The sequence below is a fragment of the Sorex araneus genome, chromosome 2, assembly GCF_027595985.1.
Source record: "Sorex araneus isolate mSorAra2 chromosome 2, mSorAra2.pri, whole genome shotgun sequence".
NCBI classification, from domain to species: Eukaryota; Metazoa; Chordata; class Mammalia; order Eulipotyphla; family Soricidae; genus Sorex; species Sorex araneus.
In genome coordinates, this window is record NC_073303.1 from 140,023,900 (window position 1) to 140,040,658 (window position 16,759).

Sequence of the window (16,759 nt, forward strand, 5' to 3'; positions counted from 1 at the left end):
ACTGTCTTTCACATGTAGTGATATTACAGAGGCTTTCCTTCCTCCCTCCCTTTCCCTTCATCTCACCCTTCCTTCCAAGATTCCCCCCACCCAGTATTGTTCATGGCGACCCCAGGTGGAAATCGTAATGATTTTCAGCACAGTGGTATGGTTCTGACAGTTTTGTGTTAAGCCGGCCTGGGGTTGCTGCTCAGACCCAGAGATCAGTCCTACTCATGCTAGGCATTAGCTCTAGGGTTGTTTTTATTTTTCTTTTTGGGTCACACCTGGTGATGCACAGGGGTCACTCCTGGCTCTGCACTCAGGAATCATCCCTGGCGGTGATCAGGGGACCATATGGGGTGCTGGGAATTGAACCTGGATCGGCCACATGCAAGGCAAATGCCCTACTGCTGTGCTATCACTCCAGCCCCAAGCTCTAGTGTTTGAACCCTGCCTCCTTCCTTCTATTCTATCCTTTTTTCCTCCCAAGTCTCCTTTCATCCTTCCATTTCTATATGTTTTTTTTTCTACCCTTATTTCCTATGCATAGGACTGAACCAAGGCCTTATACTCAGCTACACACACACACACACACACACACACACACACACACACACACACACACACACACACACACACACTGGTTCTGGGGCTACAACCAATGATGCTCTGGATGCTCTGGGATTACTCCTGGCTCTGAGCTCAGGGATCACCCCGGTGGGGCACAGAAAACCATATGGGCTGTCAGAGATTTAACCTGAGTAAGGTGCATGCAAGGGAAGCGCCTTATCCATTGTAATATCTCTCTGGCCCTTACCCACATATTTTTAAATCAATGCACTTGATGCCTTTACTTATTCCTATGACTCCAACCTGGTTTTCTTTGCAGTACTAATTTTACTGTTTCCTAATTTTATTAAAAATTTTTTTTTCAAAGCAATGCCATTTGATCCCTCTCAGAATCCAACCCCTACAATAATCTGCATATCTCTCTACTGCTCTGAAATGCAAATTATCTTAGTGAAACCCGTATTAGTTCTCCAGAGGTACTGTAATGTCTTGGCATAGCCATAATTTCCAGCCTATGTCTTTTCTGTGCTTGTCCTAGAAACCAAATCCCTAGGAATAAATGAAAAGGCAGGAACTTCCTTGTTCCTTGAAATACTTCTCTAGTTGCAGAGATGCTTCCAAAAGCAGGGCCTCTTGCTGGTTTCCCTGGAAAACCTTTTCATACTATGCAAAGACATTCCATAAAACCTCAGAAAACTGTATCTTTTGTCTTGTTTTGGCAACATTCCTGGAATTGCTTAGGACTTACTTGTGGCTCTATGTCCAGGGATCACTCCTGGCAAGCTTGGGGGACTAGAGGGATGTCAGGGATCAAACTGTGTCATCCATGTGCAAGGCAAATGCCCTATCACTAAAGCCCTAGAAAAACATAGCACTGTAGCACTGTCGTCCCGTTGTTCATTGATTTGCTTGAGCGGGCACCAGTAACGTCTCCATTGTGAGACTTGTTGTTACTGTTTTTGGCATATCGAATACGCCACGAGGAGCTTGCCAGGCTCTGCCATGTGGGCAGGATACTCTCGGTAGCTTGCCAGGCTGTCCAAGAGGGACGGAGGAATAGAGCCCAGGCTGGCCCTGTGCAAGGCAAACATCCTACCCGCTGTGCTATTGCTCTAGTCCCCAAAAATACATACTTTTAAAAAATAGAAGAGGCATATGAAGCTCTGGAATTGTGTTTTATCTGTTCCAGAAGCCATAGAAGGAAAGTTTGGATTTTTAAATCTTTCAGTAGATTTTCTAAATAAACATACACAACTATCCATCCAAGATGTCTGATTTTTTTTTTTGAGGGGGGGCACATTCAGCAGTGCTTATAACTATTCCTGGTTCAGTGCTTAGGGAACTATAAGATGCTGAGATCAAACCTGGGTCTCCTGCATGCAAAATCTGTGCTCCAGCCTGCTGAACTATCTGTATTTAATCCAGGATGTCTGGAAGAGGAAAGCTGTATCCCATTAATGGTCTATATATTTGGGTCTGCAATATGACAATTAGGTTTTGTGCTGTTTCAAGAACTGAAACAGTTCCAGTCCATTATTGATTTATGATAACTTTGGGTAAGAAATAGTGTTGAGTCTGTCTAAGGTATCTGAACTGGTTAGTTCTGTCCCATCCCCAGAACTTCTTTATTTTTTTATTTTTTGCTTTTTGGGTCACACCGGCGATACTCAGGGGTTACTCCTGGTTCATGCACTCAGGAATTACTCCTGGAAGTGCTCGGGGGACCCTATGGGATGCTGGGAATTGAACCTGGGTCAGCCACATGCAAGGCAAATGCCCTACCTGCTGGAGTATCTCTCCAGTTCCCGTAGGACTTCTTAAAAGTCCACTGTAAAGAAAAGAAAATCCCAAACCTGATTAGGATATTATTGATGGCAGGAGTACAGTGGGTGGGGCGTTTGCCTTGCACACAGTCGACCTGGGTTCATTCCCCAGCACCCCAATATGGTTCTCTGAGCACTGCCAGGAGTGATTCCTGAGTGAAGAGCCAGGAATAACCCCTGAGCATCGCCAGTTGTGACCCAAAAGAAAATAAAATATTACTGAATGTTATTTCCTAAGATCACTCTGACAGAAACTGGCTTTTATTTTATTATTATTTTTATTTTGGCTTGGGGGCCACACCTGGCAATGCTCATGGGTTTCTTCTGGCTCTGCACTCAGAAATTATTCTTGGTCATGCTTAGGGGATCGTATGGGATATTGGGGATTGAACCTGGTATCCACTGTACTATATACTGTACTATCCACTGTACTATCTGTACTATCCACTGTACTATCATTCTGGCCTCAGAAACTGTTTTTAAAATGAACAAAACAATGGGGCTAAAGAGACAGAACAGAGTTAAGGGGTTTGCCTTGCATGTGGCTGATTCCAGCTGTGTCTATGGCATCCATATGGGCCTTTGAACATAGGTGGAGTGGCCTCTGAGCACAGAGCCAGGAGTAAGTTCTGATCAGTACCAGGTGTGGACCAAATCACCTCCTGCCCTGCATCCCACCCCAACACACACACACACACACACACACACACACACACACACACACACACACACGCACGCACGCACACACACCGCGCACACACACACTCACACTGCAAAGGTAACAGACAAAAAACTGAAGCTAGTTTAAGCTGTACAAAGAGTCCTTAAGGAAAAAGATGAGTTAACTGCGCTGGGCAGTGAATCCACCGTACCGTCTCATGCAGAAATCTCGCTCCAGCTTTCTCGGGGCCCTCCTGCAGCACAGCCGACTCCTGGGCTGCCTCTCCTCCCGCCTCCACCTTCTCCAGGTCCAGCTTCTTCTCTGATTCACATGGATGGTGAGAGCCCTGGCAGATTTCTGAAGTTTTCTTTTCCTCTTGTTGGGGGCTCAGCTCCAGGGAAATACTTTTGCTGCTCTCCACTGTCTTCGCGGCCTCTGATATTGGCTTAGCTTCCTCGGGAGTTGCCTTCTTTGGCACAGCAGCTGCAGTGAGGACAAGAATTAATAAGCTGAAGGACACTTCATTGCAAGAGCCCTTCCCTCCACAAAGAAGTTAAAGGAGACATAAAAAATGACATGGAGTACAATGAGAAAATGAAGACAGCTATTAGATCCCATGACACGAAGCAAAGCAGCATAAAGCGGGAAGTTCATTGCAATACTGGCCAACATCAGGAAACCAGAAAAGTCTCAAATTGGCTGGAGAGTTATACAATGGGAGTTACACATGCTCTGCATGCAGAGGTCTGGGTTTGATCCCCAGGACCACAAAGGTTCCCAAGCAAAATTTTTGGAGGACCTCCGAAAACAAGGGCCAGGTGTAGCCCCTGAGCACTGCTAGGTGCTCCCCACCCCATTCCCCCCTCCCCCCAGAACAAAAAAAACCAATGAAAATTCTTAAATAATCTAATCTTACACCTGAAGGAACTAGAACAGGAGGGAAAAGCAGAATCAAAAGTCAGCAGAAGGAAGGAAATGATAAAAATTAGATTGGAAATAAATAGAAGCCGAAATGATGATAAAGAGAATTAGTGAACCCAAGAACTAGTTCTTCAAACAACAAAACTGATAAATATTTCACTAGTCTCACCAAAACAAACAGAGAAAACCCTGGTAAAATTCCAAAATGAAAAAGGCAAAGTTATAACTGATTCTGCAGAAATACAAAAAAGATCATAAGAGACTGTTAAAATCATCTATATGTAAATAAACTGGACAACTTTTTTTCTCTGTGTGTGTGTGTGTGTCTTTAGGTCACACCCAGCGATGCTCAGGGGACCATATAGGATGCCAGGGATTGAAGCCTGGTTGGCCGTGTGCAAGGCAAACACCCTCCCTGCTATACTATCACTCTGGCCCCACAAAACTGGACAACCTTAAAGAAATGGACAAACTTAGGGGCTGGGTAGAGTGCTTGCCTTGGCATGTGTTTGACCTCGGTTCAATCCCTAGCACCCTATATGGTACCCTGAGCCTGGCAGGAGTGATGCTTGAGCACCACCAAGTGTGACCTCAAAACAAAACAAAATTAATAAGATAAAATTAGAAAATGATAAATTAATTCTAGAATAAGCAAAGGCATTGGCAGGCAAATTTTTAGAATCAAGCAACCTTGGCCCACCAGGGCAGCGCCTAGCCTCACCTATCTGCTTTCTCTAAGCAAGGGAAACATCATCATGGGCAAAGGAGACCCCAACAGGTGAAGGGCCAAATGTCCTCATACACCTTCTTTGTGCAGATGGATTGGGAAAAGCACAAGAAGCAGTACTTTGACTCGATGGTGAACCTTGTTGAATTCTCCAAGAAATGCTTGGAGAGATGATAGACTATGAAGGAGAAGTCCAAATTTGAAGACATGGTCAAAAGTAACAAGACCAGCTACGACATGCAGGTGAAGAATAACATGCCCACCAAAGTGAATGAAAAAGATAAGAAGAAAGACCCCAATGTGCCGAAAGACTCCATCTGCCTTCTTCCTGTTCTGCTCTGAATATCGTCTCAAGATAAAGAGCTAACATCTTGGCCTATCCACTGGGGATACAGCCAAAGAACTGGGGGAGATGTGGTCTGAATAATCAGCCAAGGATAAACAATCCTATGAACAGAAAGTGGAGAAGCTAAGGGAGAAACATGAAAAGGATATTGCTGTATACTATGGCAGAGCCTGGCAAGCTACCCATGGTGTATTCGATATGCCAAAAATAGTACAATAATGGGCCTCATTCCCCTGACCCTGAAAGAGCCCCCAATATGGCAGCGTTGGGAAAAACAGGGATGAATGAAGATGTTACTGGTGCCCGCTCGAGCAAACGGACGAGCAACGGGACAAGTGATACAAGTGACATATATAGAAATAGCACCGAAAATTTGTAGGAATTAGTATGATAGTAAATTTGGGTTTTTTTTTTCCTAGAATTTTACATTTAAAAAAATTTCGTAATACGAAAATCACGTATACTTAAAAAAAAAACCAAACATGTAGCCTTTAAAACCTGAACCAGGAAGAGTCAGAGAACTTGAGCAGACTAAACACAAGCACAGAAATCAAAACAGCAATCAAAGGTTGCTAAGAACAAAGACCCGAGATCAGATCACTTGTGCAACGACAAAACTTTTAAAGAAGAATTAATGTCTATTCTGCTAAAACTCTTCCCAGAAGTTGAAGAGGGGAGAATAGTCCCAAATATATCTTATGAGGCCACTACGTTTTAAAACCAGAAAGGGCAGCAAAAGAAAAAGAAAACCCGTATCTCTGATCAAAATAAGTGCAAAAATGTTCAGCTAAATCCACAACACATTAAGAGAATCATCTATCAGGACCCAGAGGAACTCAACCCAGGTGAATCAACATGTGGGAACCAATTAATATTATGTACCACATTAACAAAAAGAAAAACTTATGGTAATATATTAGCCATTAGAGATGCTGAAAAAAAATCTGAGAATCAAATGACACCTGACATTCAACATCCATCTGTGATTAAAAAAGATACTCAATAATGGGGAATATTGTCTGCCTTGGAAGCAAGGGGAGGGTGGGAAAGGGGGGGTATACTGGGGATATTGGTGGTGGGGAATGTGCACTGGTGGAGGGATGGGTGTTTGATCATTATGTGATTGTAACCCAAACATGAAAGCTTATAACTATCTCATGGTGATTTAATAAAATTAAAACAAACAAACAAAAAAACAAAGTAGATATATGTAATTACACATTTATCCAATTGCAAAACAATTTACAACACCAAGACTTAACCAAAGGTAAAGTGTTGACTTTGGGTCATGATAATGTGTCATTTTGGGTTCACTGATTATAATAAATGCACCCTTCTACTAAAAAAAATGATACTCAATGAATTAAAAACAGAAGAAATATACTACAGCATAAGAAAGGTTATGAAGATCAACTCATACTAATATCATAGTCAATGGTAAAAATCTAAAAGTGTAAGACTGGAAATAGGAAAAGGACATCCACTGTCACTGCTTTGGGAATTCTAGTCAGAGAAATTGGACACAAAAAAGACTTGGACTGGTCCTGCCTCAAAGGTTTGGAGGGAATTCTCCCAGCTCACTGCCTTCTCATTCTTGATCTTTCCTCCTAGCAATGCCCAGGCTTTTAATTTCACCTTGTTCAACAGTTCTCAGCGGGGGCACTTTATTTCTCTTTTGATAGGGGACATTATACAATGGCTAAATATTTGGCAATGTCTGGAGACATTTTTGGTTGTCACAAGGAGGCACGCGCATGTGTGTGTGTGTGTGTGTGTGTGTGTGTGTGTGTTGGTTCCCGGCATCTAGTGGGAAGGAGCCAGTGATGCCTCTAAATATCCTACAAAACATAGGACATCCCCACAACAAAGAATTACCCAGGCTATAATTTCAGGAGTGGTAAGGTTGAAAAAAATTTAAAAAACCATCCCATATTCTCATCAAATTTTTCACTTCACAGATAAGTAAATTGGGACCCGAAGAAGTAAAGTTTTTTGCGTTGAGTTATGAAAATTTATTATTTACACTAAGTGACAAAAATGTACTATGATAGTCATCAAGAGCTTTGTGTGTCATTCTTCCAAGAGGATAAGCACATCAATTTAGATATATATATATATAAAATGATTAGAGGTTTTTTATTTTGGCTTTCTGGGTCACACCCAGCAGTGCATAAGGGTTACTCCTGGTTCTGCACTCAGGAATTACTCCTGGCAGTGCTGGGGGACCATATGGGATGCTGGGAATCAAACCTGGGTCGGCCGAATACAAGGCAAATGCCCTACCCACTGTGCTATCGCTCCAGCTCCTAAAATGATTAGACTTTGATCTTAAGTTTATCTACTCAGGTAGGGAAGATGCAGATCTCGTGCATCATATAATACTTGTTTTTTTTAACAATAAAGAATTAAGTTTTATATAAACAGTACTTAGTGCAAAGTTGATTGAAATTACAACTTTGAAGATAAAACAGACAGTGGAGTTACAGCACCTTGCACCGGTGCCTGACATTTCTCTTTTTTTTTCTTTATTTTTCTTTATTCTCTTTATCTCTCTTTTGATAGGGGACGCAAAGTTTTGTGTTTAAGTTTTATCAGTTAAAAACCAGTTCGAGGGGCTGGAGCAATAGAACATCGGGTAGGGCGTTTGCCTTGGACACGGTCGACCCACATTCGATTCCCAACACCCCATATGGTACCCTGAGCACCGCCAGGGGGTAATTCCTGAGTGCAGAGCCAGGACTAACCACTGTGCATCGCTGGGTGTGACCCAAAAAGCAAAAAAACCCCACAAAGAACAAACAAACAAAAAACCTTTCAAACTTACTGTTTTAAGTCATTTGGCAAATGAAATCAAACAGGGGTTTGATTTTCCAGCAAAGGAGACAAATGCTGTCCTCAGCCTGGCTTCTCCCTTTTCCCAGGCGTGTGACCCAAAAAGCAAAAGCAAAAAAAAAAAAACAAAACAAAACCCCAAAACCCGTTCAATTCATTGCCACTGGTTATGTCAGTGTCTTAATTCAAGGTGTATCACCCTGAAACTCAGTCAAGCTCAGTGATGGCTCAACTAATAACGCTTCAGAAAGTAAATCAATATGATTTTTCTTTGCCCACTTCTTTTTTTTTCCCGCCCTCTTTGCCCACTTCTTAACAGCCTTATTTTTAAAATTTCAACATTTTTTCACACACATAAAATATTTATGGAGCACAAAACTTCAAAAGATATAAAAAGATACTCTCCAAAGTTTTCTTTTTTATCTCTGTTGCTTAGCTTCTATTCCATATCTCCTGTGGTCCTAATAGACCATTGTTATTAATTATTAGTAATTAATAACTTATTCTGTCTTAGTCTATTTTTGTACAGATAAGAGACTTAGTTTGTGTGCTGAGGAGTTATTCCTGGCTCTGTGCTCAGAAGTGACCACTGGTGGTGCTTGGGGGACCACATACAGTGGCAGGGATCAAAACAGGGTTGGCAGCATGTAAGGCAAGCACCTTAACTTCTGTACTATCTCTCCAGCCCATAAGCATAATTCATATTGTATATATTTTATTTTTGACTTTCATTACACAAATATAACATATGATGTATACTTTTCTATGCTTTGGCTGGAGGTCAATGAATTCTGTTGATATAATGACCGGCCACTGCTAAACTATGAAAGGTTCTGGAGCTCAACTCGAACAGACATGATCAGGCTCGAAATTTTAATGATGCCACGTGCAGAATGGGTGGCCTGAAAGAAAAGGCAGCTGTCTCCAATATTCATTTGCTTCTTACTTAGAAATAGAACCTTTACCCTCTCCCAGGTTTAAGCAGGGTGCACAGCTGTCTCACGATAACACTCAATTTCTCTTGAAGATAGTGGTGGCTGTAGAAATTTTGTTAGGTGGAGGCGGAAGCAGAAGTGAAGGGTGCAACTTCTAGGTTCATCCTTAAGTGGAAACTCCTTGATTGTTTCCCTGGGCCCCCTTCCAACAGGAGGAAATGTGGGTGTGGGACTGTGGAACCTCATTTGGCAGGCAAAGAAAGACAACACCCCAGGAGATGGTTAAGGAACCTGAACTCCAAAGGATCTCCTGGTACAACCCACCTACTTCTGGAAGGCTATATAGTATGGAAATAAACTCCTGATTTTATGAACATGCTTCCATTGAGGCCTCAACCAAGCCCGTGAGAGAGGAACTACCCCTGCTTTGCAGATGAAAAACAAACTCAGAGACAGCAACCAACTGCCACACTGACAAAGCGGGGAAGCAAGAATCTGAAGCAGTACGGCTGGGATTCAAACTCTCCAAATGTCCTGCAAACTCATTATAAACCCAAGCCCATTGTATTTTTTTTTTTCTTTCTGGGTCACACCAGAAAGTGGTGCTCAGGGGTTACTCTAGGCTCTGCACTAAGGAATCACTCCTGGCAGTGCTCGGGGAACCATATGGGATGCTGGGAATCGAACCTGGGTCACCGCAAGCAAGGCAAACGCCCTACCTGCTGTGCTATTGCTCCAGCCCCAAGTTTGTTTTTTATCACTTACAGTGGAAAAGGCCTTTCTTCCCTGAATTACCTGCTGCATTCTCAGATCCCAGTGACCTCTCCTCTTCAGGCCAACCTCCACTCTCTGAGCCCTGGAAAGAAAACTCCTCCAGGCTGGACAGAGACTGCAGCTCCTTTGGGGGCGTTCTGCACGGGGTGCTGTTGGTGCTGATGACAGCGGACACGCGGAGCGGCACGGACACGGCGAAGGGCTCGGAGATGTTCAGGGCCTTGCGCTGGTGCCGGGGCGAGGGCTCCACCTGGAAGAGGCTGCTGCTGAACACAGACTTGCCGGGGCTGTCGCTGGACGTGTAGAACATCCCGAGCATCTTCGGAGCTGTTTGCTCAATCTCGGGATCCTCGATGGGTCGGAAAACTTTCAGCTGCTCGGGCGGGGGGCGGACCTGCGTGCCCTGGAGTTGGCTGCGGTCGCTGCTCACGTCAAAGCCCCCCTCTGCCCCTGCAGGCAGCCCCTCCTGACCCCAGTCGCCCTCCTGCTTGCTGAGGTCGCAGGAGCTTCCGGTGCTAGTGGAGTGTGTTTTTGTGGCTGGGATGAAAAATCCACCAGTGGTGACCGTGCGGTTGAAATTTCCTTTAGTTTCTTTCCCTAGTGAGCAAAAAGCAAACAAACATGCTCAGCACCCTGAACACACAACTGTCCAACTTTTCTTAAGGGCAGACACAGGGCATTTGAAGGTCAGAGAGGCCCCACACTCAAACAGGCCACAGCCATCCTCAGAACACTGGACTTTGTGACACTGGACTGATAATAAGGAAGCACCTTCTCAGGTGGCCCCACTTCCTGCTGGGTTACAAACAACCCACGCGGCTGGTGGGACAGCTCTAAGAGAAGGCTAAGGCTGAGGGGTACCCACAGTGGCTACGGGAGAGGGTACAGGAATGTTGGTTCACAAAAAAGAAGACAAGAAAAAGGAGGGGCAGGGTGGGGGGATGGCATATAAAATAACTGTATCACTGTATCACTGTTATCCCATTGCTCATCAATTTGCTTGAGCGGGCACCAGTTATGTCTCCATCGTGAGACTTGTTGTTACTGTTTTTGGCATATTGAATATGCCATGGGTGGCTTGCCAGGCTCTGCCATGCGGGCGGAATACTCTCGGTAGCTTGCCGGGCTCTCTGAGAGGGATGGAGGAGTCAAACCTGGGTTGGCCGTGTGCAAGGCAATCATCCTACCCACTGTGCTATTGTTCCAGCCCATACAAAATAACAAATTTACAAAATCTTGTTTTATTTAAAAAACCTTTGGGGGCTGGAGCGATAGCATAAGCGGGTAGGGCATTTGCCTTGCACGCGGCCGACCCGGGTTCGATTCCCAGCATCCAATATGGTCCCTCGAACACCACCAGGAGTAATTCCCGAATGCAGAGCCAGGACTAACCACTGTGCATCGCCAGGTGTGACCCAAAAAGCAAAAAAAATCCACAAAGAACAAACAAAAAAAAACCTCTTTCAAACTATTGTTTTAAGTCGTTTGACAAATGAAATCAAACAGGGGGTTTGATTTTCCAGCAAAGGAGACAAATGCTGTCCTCCGCCTGGCTCCTCCTTTTTCCCAGGGGTCCTCCTTCCGAGTCACAGGCTGGGGAGCTGTGACTTCACTGAATTCACTGAATGCTCAGAAAGGCACCTGAGAAGAGCCAGTTCTTCTTCTTTTTTTTTAATTCTTTTATTGATTCACCATGTGGAAAGTTACAAAGCTTTCAGGTTAAAGTCTCAGTTATACAATGAGAAGAGCCAGTTCTTAACTTCTTAAAAATGAAGGCAAAGGAGAGAAAATTTTGGATGGAAAATAAGAAAGCTGGGAAACGCTGAATGAGGTGCAAGGAATCTGGAATATCCAAGTAGGTAGTAAGCAAAATGTTGGGCAAATCTGGCTTTAAAAATTCTTCCCATTAAGGGGGCGTAACCGGCACGCCCTCGGCCCAAATAAACCCGGAGCCGATGAGCGCGAATCGGACCCTCTGCGCCTAAAGACTTTGAATTCAGAGACTTCTTACAGCAATGCACTGGGACTGTGAGCTGGGCTATGTAATTTCTGGCAGAATTCTCCCTGGACTTTATACGGAAATCCAAAACCGCGCGGACGCAGCCGCGTCCGCACGACTTAACATTTATAATTGTTCAGCAGTGTGAATCGGTTCCATTTGAACAGGTCTGACTTGGGGGGGAAACTCCAAATAATAACAGTAAGTTTTTGTTGAAAATATTGAAGGTTTTTAATGTAGCAGCCACCTCTGGACTGTGAACTAAGCAAAAGCCCCACGCTGGCCGACGTGGCGTGGCATACACCATACTATGAGGCGCAGGAAGGGGGATGAGGGGGAAAAAGAAAAAAAAAAAGGGAAAAGGAAAAAGAGAAAAAAAAGAGAGAGAGAGAGAGAGAGTTATGTCAACTATAGTGAGTTTTGTGTTGAATTATGGAATGTAATCAAGGTAAAGAAAAAATGAAGTGAAATTCATTAGTTAAACCTACTGTTTAACTAATGGTAGGGGGTGGGGGCGGGGGGGTATACTGGGGTTTCTGGTGGTGGAATATGGGCACTGGTGAAGGGATGGGTGTTTGAATATTGTATAACTGACATATAAACCTGAGAACTTTGTAACTTTCCACATGGTGATTTAATAAAAATTAAAAAAAAAAGAAAAAAGAAAAAAAAATTCTTCCCATTAAACGTTAGAGGAATGCAATGATCTCCTTTAACCCACAAGAAAACTGAGATTCAGGGCTTCTGTTACCTGCAGACCCTGGTGAAGCGATGACCCAGATTTAGCAGTACATAGTCCTAGGTAACTGGGCAAGACCTGACCCAAGAGCTTTCAAATATCAAAGCAAAGGGAACACTTCTTCATCCCATCAAGATAGCAAAGGTCTCAAAGCATCAAGTCAGGTTCAAGAGAGTTCACTAATCATTTCCTAACTTCAGGATTAATTTTTAAAAGTTGCTCCAAATACTTTCTACGTGGCTTATGGTTCATGTGTCAGAAAAGAAAAGTGTCTCGTACCCTCACGGTGATTCTCTAATTAAAAATAAATAAATTATTAAAAAAAAATAAAAATAAAAATAAAAAAAAAAAAGAAAAGTGTCTCATGTGAAAAATTCTGGAAAGACAGGATATCCTCAAAACTTGTGACAGTGGGGCTCGAGCAATAGCACAGCGGGTAGCGTGTTTGCCTTGCATGCAGCAGACCCGAGTTTGATTCCAAGCATCCCATATGGTCCCTCCGAGCACCACCAGCAGTAATTCCTGAGTGCATGAGCCAGGAATAACCCCTGTGCATTGACAGGTGTGACCCACAAAGCAAAAAAAAATCCACAAAGAACAAACAAAAAACAAAAACAAAATAAAACAAAACAAACTGTGACAGTGCATGCTGTGTGTCTCACAAAAACAGGAGAGAGGTACAGGCAAAGTCAGCCCTGAGAATAGAGCTAGAGCTAGAGGAATAAGCCGGTGAGACGCGGTTAGCATCCTCCTCACACCCTGTGCATTCGGCTGGTCCACACGGGAAACCTAGTTTCCACTCAAAATCATGACTTGATAAGGCTCTTGGGATAATACTGATGGAGGCACCCAAATTCAAAACACGAGAGTATCCGAGCATCAGCACTCCGAGGTAGAAAAAGTGTTGGGCTCTTCTTGATGTTCACAGGCCTGGGTTTATAGTTGTTGACCTGCCTGGTTTAAATTCATAGGGAAGGGGGCTGGAGTGATAGCACAGTGGGTAGGGCGTTTGCCTTGCATGCGGCTGAACTGGGTTCAATCCTCAACATCCCATATAGTCCCCTGAGTAGGGCCAGGAGTAATTCCTGTGCCAGGAGTAACTCCTGTGCATTTCCAGGTGTGGCTCAAAAACCAAAAAAAAAAAAAAAAAAAAAAAACCAAAACCAAAAAAACCAACCAACCAACAAACAAAAATTCCTAGAGAAAGTACTTCTGGCTAAAGCCAGAGGGGAAAGAGGGCATTCTTTAGGTCTAGCTCTGGAGCAGGGCAGGCAAGGTTGAAGAAAGGGCCCCTTGAATTCAGGAAGGGGCAGGGAAGACTAAAGAGGGGTGGGGGGTACTGTGTGTGACTATGAGCAGTAACTTAGGAAGGAAAATCTGGAGTTCAAGTTCCAGTCTCCAATGTGAGCCCCCGTTCCAAACAGAATCATAACATCTCACCTTCCATGGGAACAGAGCACAGCGAGTCCATACTCTTAGCAGGTCGGATCGTAGCCTTCTCCGCTAGGGACAAAACAAACAAGGTGCCCGATGAGACATATTAAGGAAGCACTAAGAGCAACAGTCAAGCTTTTTTTTTCTTTAATTTTATTGAATCACCGTGAAATAGACAAGAAAAAGATATGAAGGGCATACAGATAGGAAAGGAAGAGGTTAAACTATCACTATTTGCAGACAATATGATACTATACCTAGAAACACTAAAGACTCTACAGAAAAGCTCAATAGGTCGATATTGTCTTAGAAACAATAAGTCGATATAGTAAAGTGGCAGGCTACAAAATCAACACCCAAAAGTCCCTGGCTTTCTTATATACAAATAATGAAAGAGAAGAAAGAGACATTTAAAAAAACAATTCCATTCACAATAGTACCTCAGAAAATCAGGTACTTTGGAATCAGTTTAACTAAATAGGTGAAGGACCTATACAAGGAAAATTACAAAACACTACTTCAAGAAATAAAAGAGGGACTGGAGAGATAGCACAATGGGTAGGGTGTTTGCCTTGCACTCGGCTGACCCAGGGTTCAATTCCCAGCATCCCATATGGTCCCCTGAGCACACCAGGGGTAATTCCTGAGTGCAGAGCCAGGAGTGCATTGCCAGGTGTGACCCAAAAAACAAAACAAAATAAAAAAAGAAATAAAAGAGGACACTAGGAAATGGAGACACATCCCCTGCTCATGGATAGGGAGAATTAACAGGTCAAGCTTTAAGTAGATAAGAAATTTTTTTTTTTTAATTTCCACTTTGGAAAATATTCCTCTACTCCATCCTTCATGTTTTTACTTTCTTGACGTGATTGACCTTATGAAAACACGGTATTCTCTGCGGTCAAGGAGGGGCTTAGTGGTATAGTTCATGCCTTACATGCACGAGGTCCTGGGTTTGGTCCTGAGTGAAAAATTAATTTTGGAAGCGTGTGTGTGTGTGTGTGTGTGTGTGTGTGTGTGTGTGTGTGTTGAGGGGGTACTTGTGTAAATGGAGGTTTCAATATTTTTCTTGAAAAAGGTAAGTTATTTCGTCAAATTGCCAACAGCAAATGAGTCATCCTGAGAGAAATTTTATTGTCCATACTGGATTCAATGATTAATTCTTGGAGCTCCAGGAAACCCCTCCTATTTGGCAGGTCAGAAAACAGGATTCTGAGCTGCAGCCGCATCTCTCAGCAGCAGGAATTGGGTGAAACTGGTGAGAGGCTGCAGCCCCCTCCACCGCCCTGCGATCATTTCTCTCCCCGCTGCAATTCTGCTCCGAGGTTTGCAGGCTGTTTGTTACCTGGCTCAGTGCTCTCACCCAGAGAGGTCAGGCCAAAGCCAGGTTTTCTTGGCACACCCTTAAGTTTTGGGCTGATGAACGCTTTCCCTCTTTGGAAACCATTTCAGCGATTTGGGGGAAGAGTGCAGTTCAAATAAGTCAAAGCCGTTTAATCGGGGCACAGAATGAGGCACTTTCTCCAACAGGGGTGCGGATGTGTATGCTCATGATACATGACAGTGTGCCTGGTATCCACCTCCCTGTCTGCCCCACTGCCACAAGCCTCTGTGCTACTCTTCTCATCCTTCCGCCTCTTTAATCCCTTCCCTGGGGTCTGAGGAGAGAGCTCAAAGGATTGGAGTTCATCTTTGTATGTCATGACCCTCGAGCACTGAGCAGGGAGTAGCCCTGAGCAGCACAGGTATGACTCCAAAACTAACACATGCATTCTCCAACCTGTGCATGGGAGCCCGTCATTAAAAACCTCTTTTGTGCTCCCTCCTTGAATCTGAGCATCAGCCCCAGCCCCAATACACCTGGTCTGAGAAGAGTTTCAACCTCATGTAAATGCCCGTTTCTCCAGAGACAAAGAACTGGCGGTCTGGAACCTTCGCTTTCAGATTGTTTGCTAGCAGGGGAAACAAGGCAATTTGGGAACTGAGCAGGAGTCCCCGGACTCGTAGTCCTTAAGTAGATTCTGGAGTCTCTAGCACTGCATTGAGCACAACGGCAGCGACACCAAAGCACTAAGATGGGAGTAGCCCCTGAACACCACTGGGTGTATTCTCCTAGCCCCGCTAAAAGAAGAGATGACTCTGGAATGGGACAGACCTGGATCTGAATCCCAACCCTGCCACCCTGTGATCACGGTGTGACTTTAAACTTTTTAAATTTTAGCTGTTCTGGTTTTAAAGAAGACATGATAGAGATGGAAGCACTGCACTGTAGCACTGTCATCCCATTGTTCATTGATTTGCTCGAGCAGGCACCAGTAACGTCTTCATCGTGAGACTTGTTGTTACTTTTTTTGGCATATTGAATACGCCACGGGAAGCTTGCCAGGTTCTGCCGTGTAGGTGAGATACTCTTGGTAGCTTGCCAGGCTGTCTGAGAGGGATGGAGGAATGGAATCCGGGTCGGCTGCTTGCAAGGCAAACGCCCTACCTACTGCTCTATCTATGATAGAGATGGTATAAAGACAAAATGCTCAATGCAGAGGAAAAGGGGCTTACTAACCGAGAACCCTGTTTATTCTATAGATGCTCAACAGACAGTAAGTATTGCTGGTTGTTATTGGGGCGAGTACTGTAAGGAGGGGGCGCCCCGGAGATGGTGCTGCAGGAAGCACTCAGGGGGCTCCTGCCCAGATTGGGTTCTACTCTTTTAGTTACGTCTCTTTTAAAGTTCCCTCTTGGTGCCAGAGAGATAGTACAGCATGCAAGGCACTTGCCTTGCACATGGCTCGCCTGGGAGCCCTGGCCCCCCAGACAGTGCTCCAAGTACCTCCAGGAATAATCCCTGAGTGCAGAGCCAAGAGTAAATCTTGAGAACTGCCCCGTGTGGTCCCAAGACTCAAACAAATAAAGCTCCCCATTTGGAGGGGAGGGGTGGTTTGGGCCACACCACTGATGCTAAGGGGTTACTCCTGATTGAAGGATTTATATATATTGAATTGAGGTGTAAATATAATAA

General features: G+C 44.2%; 1 protein-coding gene and 1 pseudogene across 1 annotated transcript in view; one reads left to right on the forward strand and one right to left on the reverse strand.

The window, feature by feature from the left end:
• Window positions 1-16,759, reverse strand: part of ARHGAP31 (Rho GTPase activating protein 31) — a 144,822-nt gene that overhangs the window by 9,865 nt on the left and 118,198 nt on the right. The window contains exons 9-11 of the mRNA XM_004606702.2: window positions 13,750-13,812; window positions 9,593-10,168; window positions 3,248-3,519 (exon numbers count right to left, since the gene is read on the reverse strand). Coding sequence (XP_004606759.2) covers window positions 3,248-3,519; window positions 9,593-10,168; window positions 13,750-13,812 — 911 coding nt within the window. The remainder of the gene's footprint in view (window positions 1-3,247; window positions 3,520-9,592; window positions 10,169-13,749; window positions 13,813-16,759) is intronic.
• LOC105942929 (high mobility group protein B2-like) lies at window positions 4,713-8,955 on the forward strand (annotated as a pseudogene).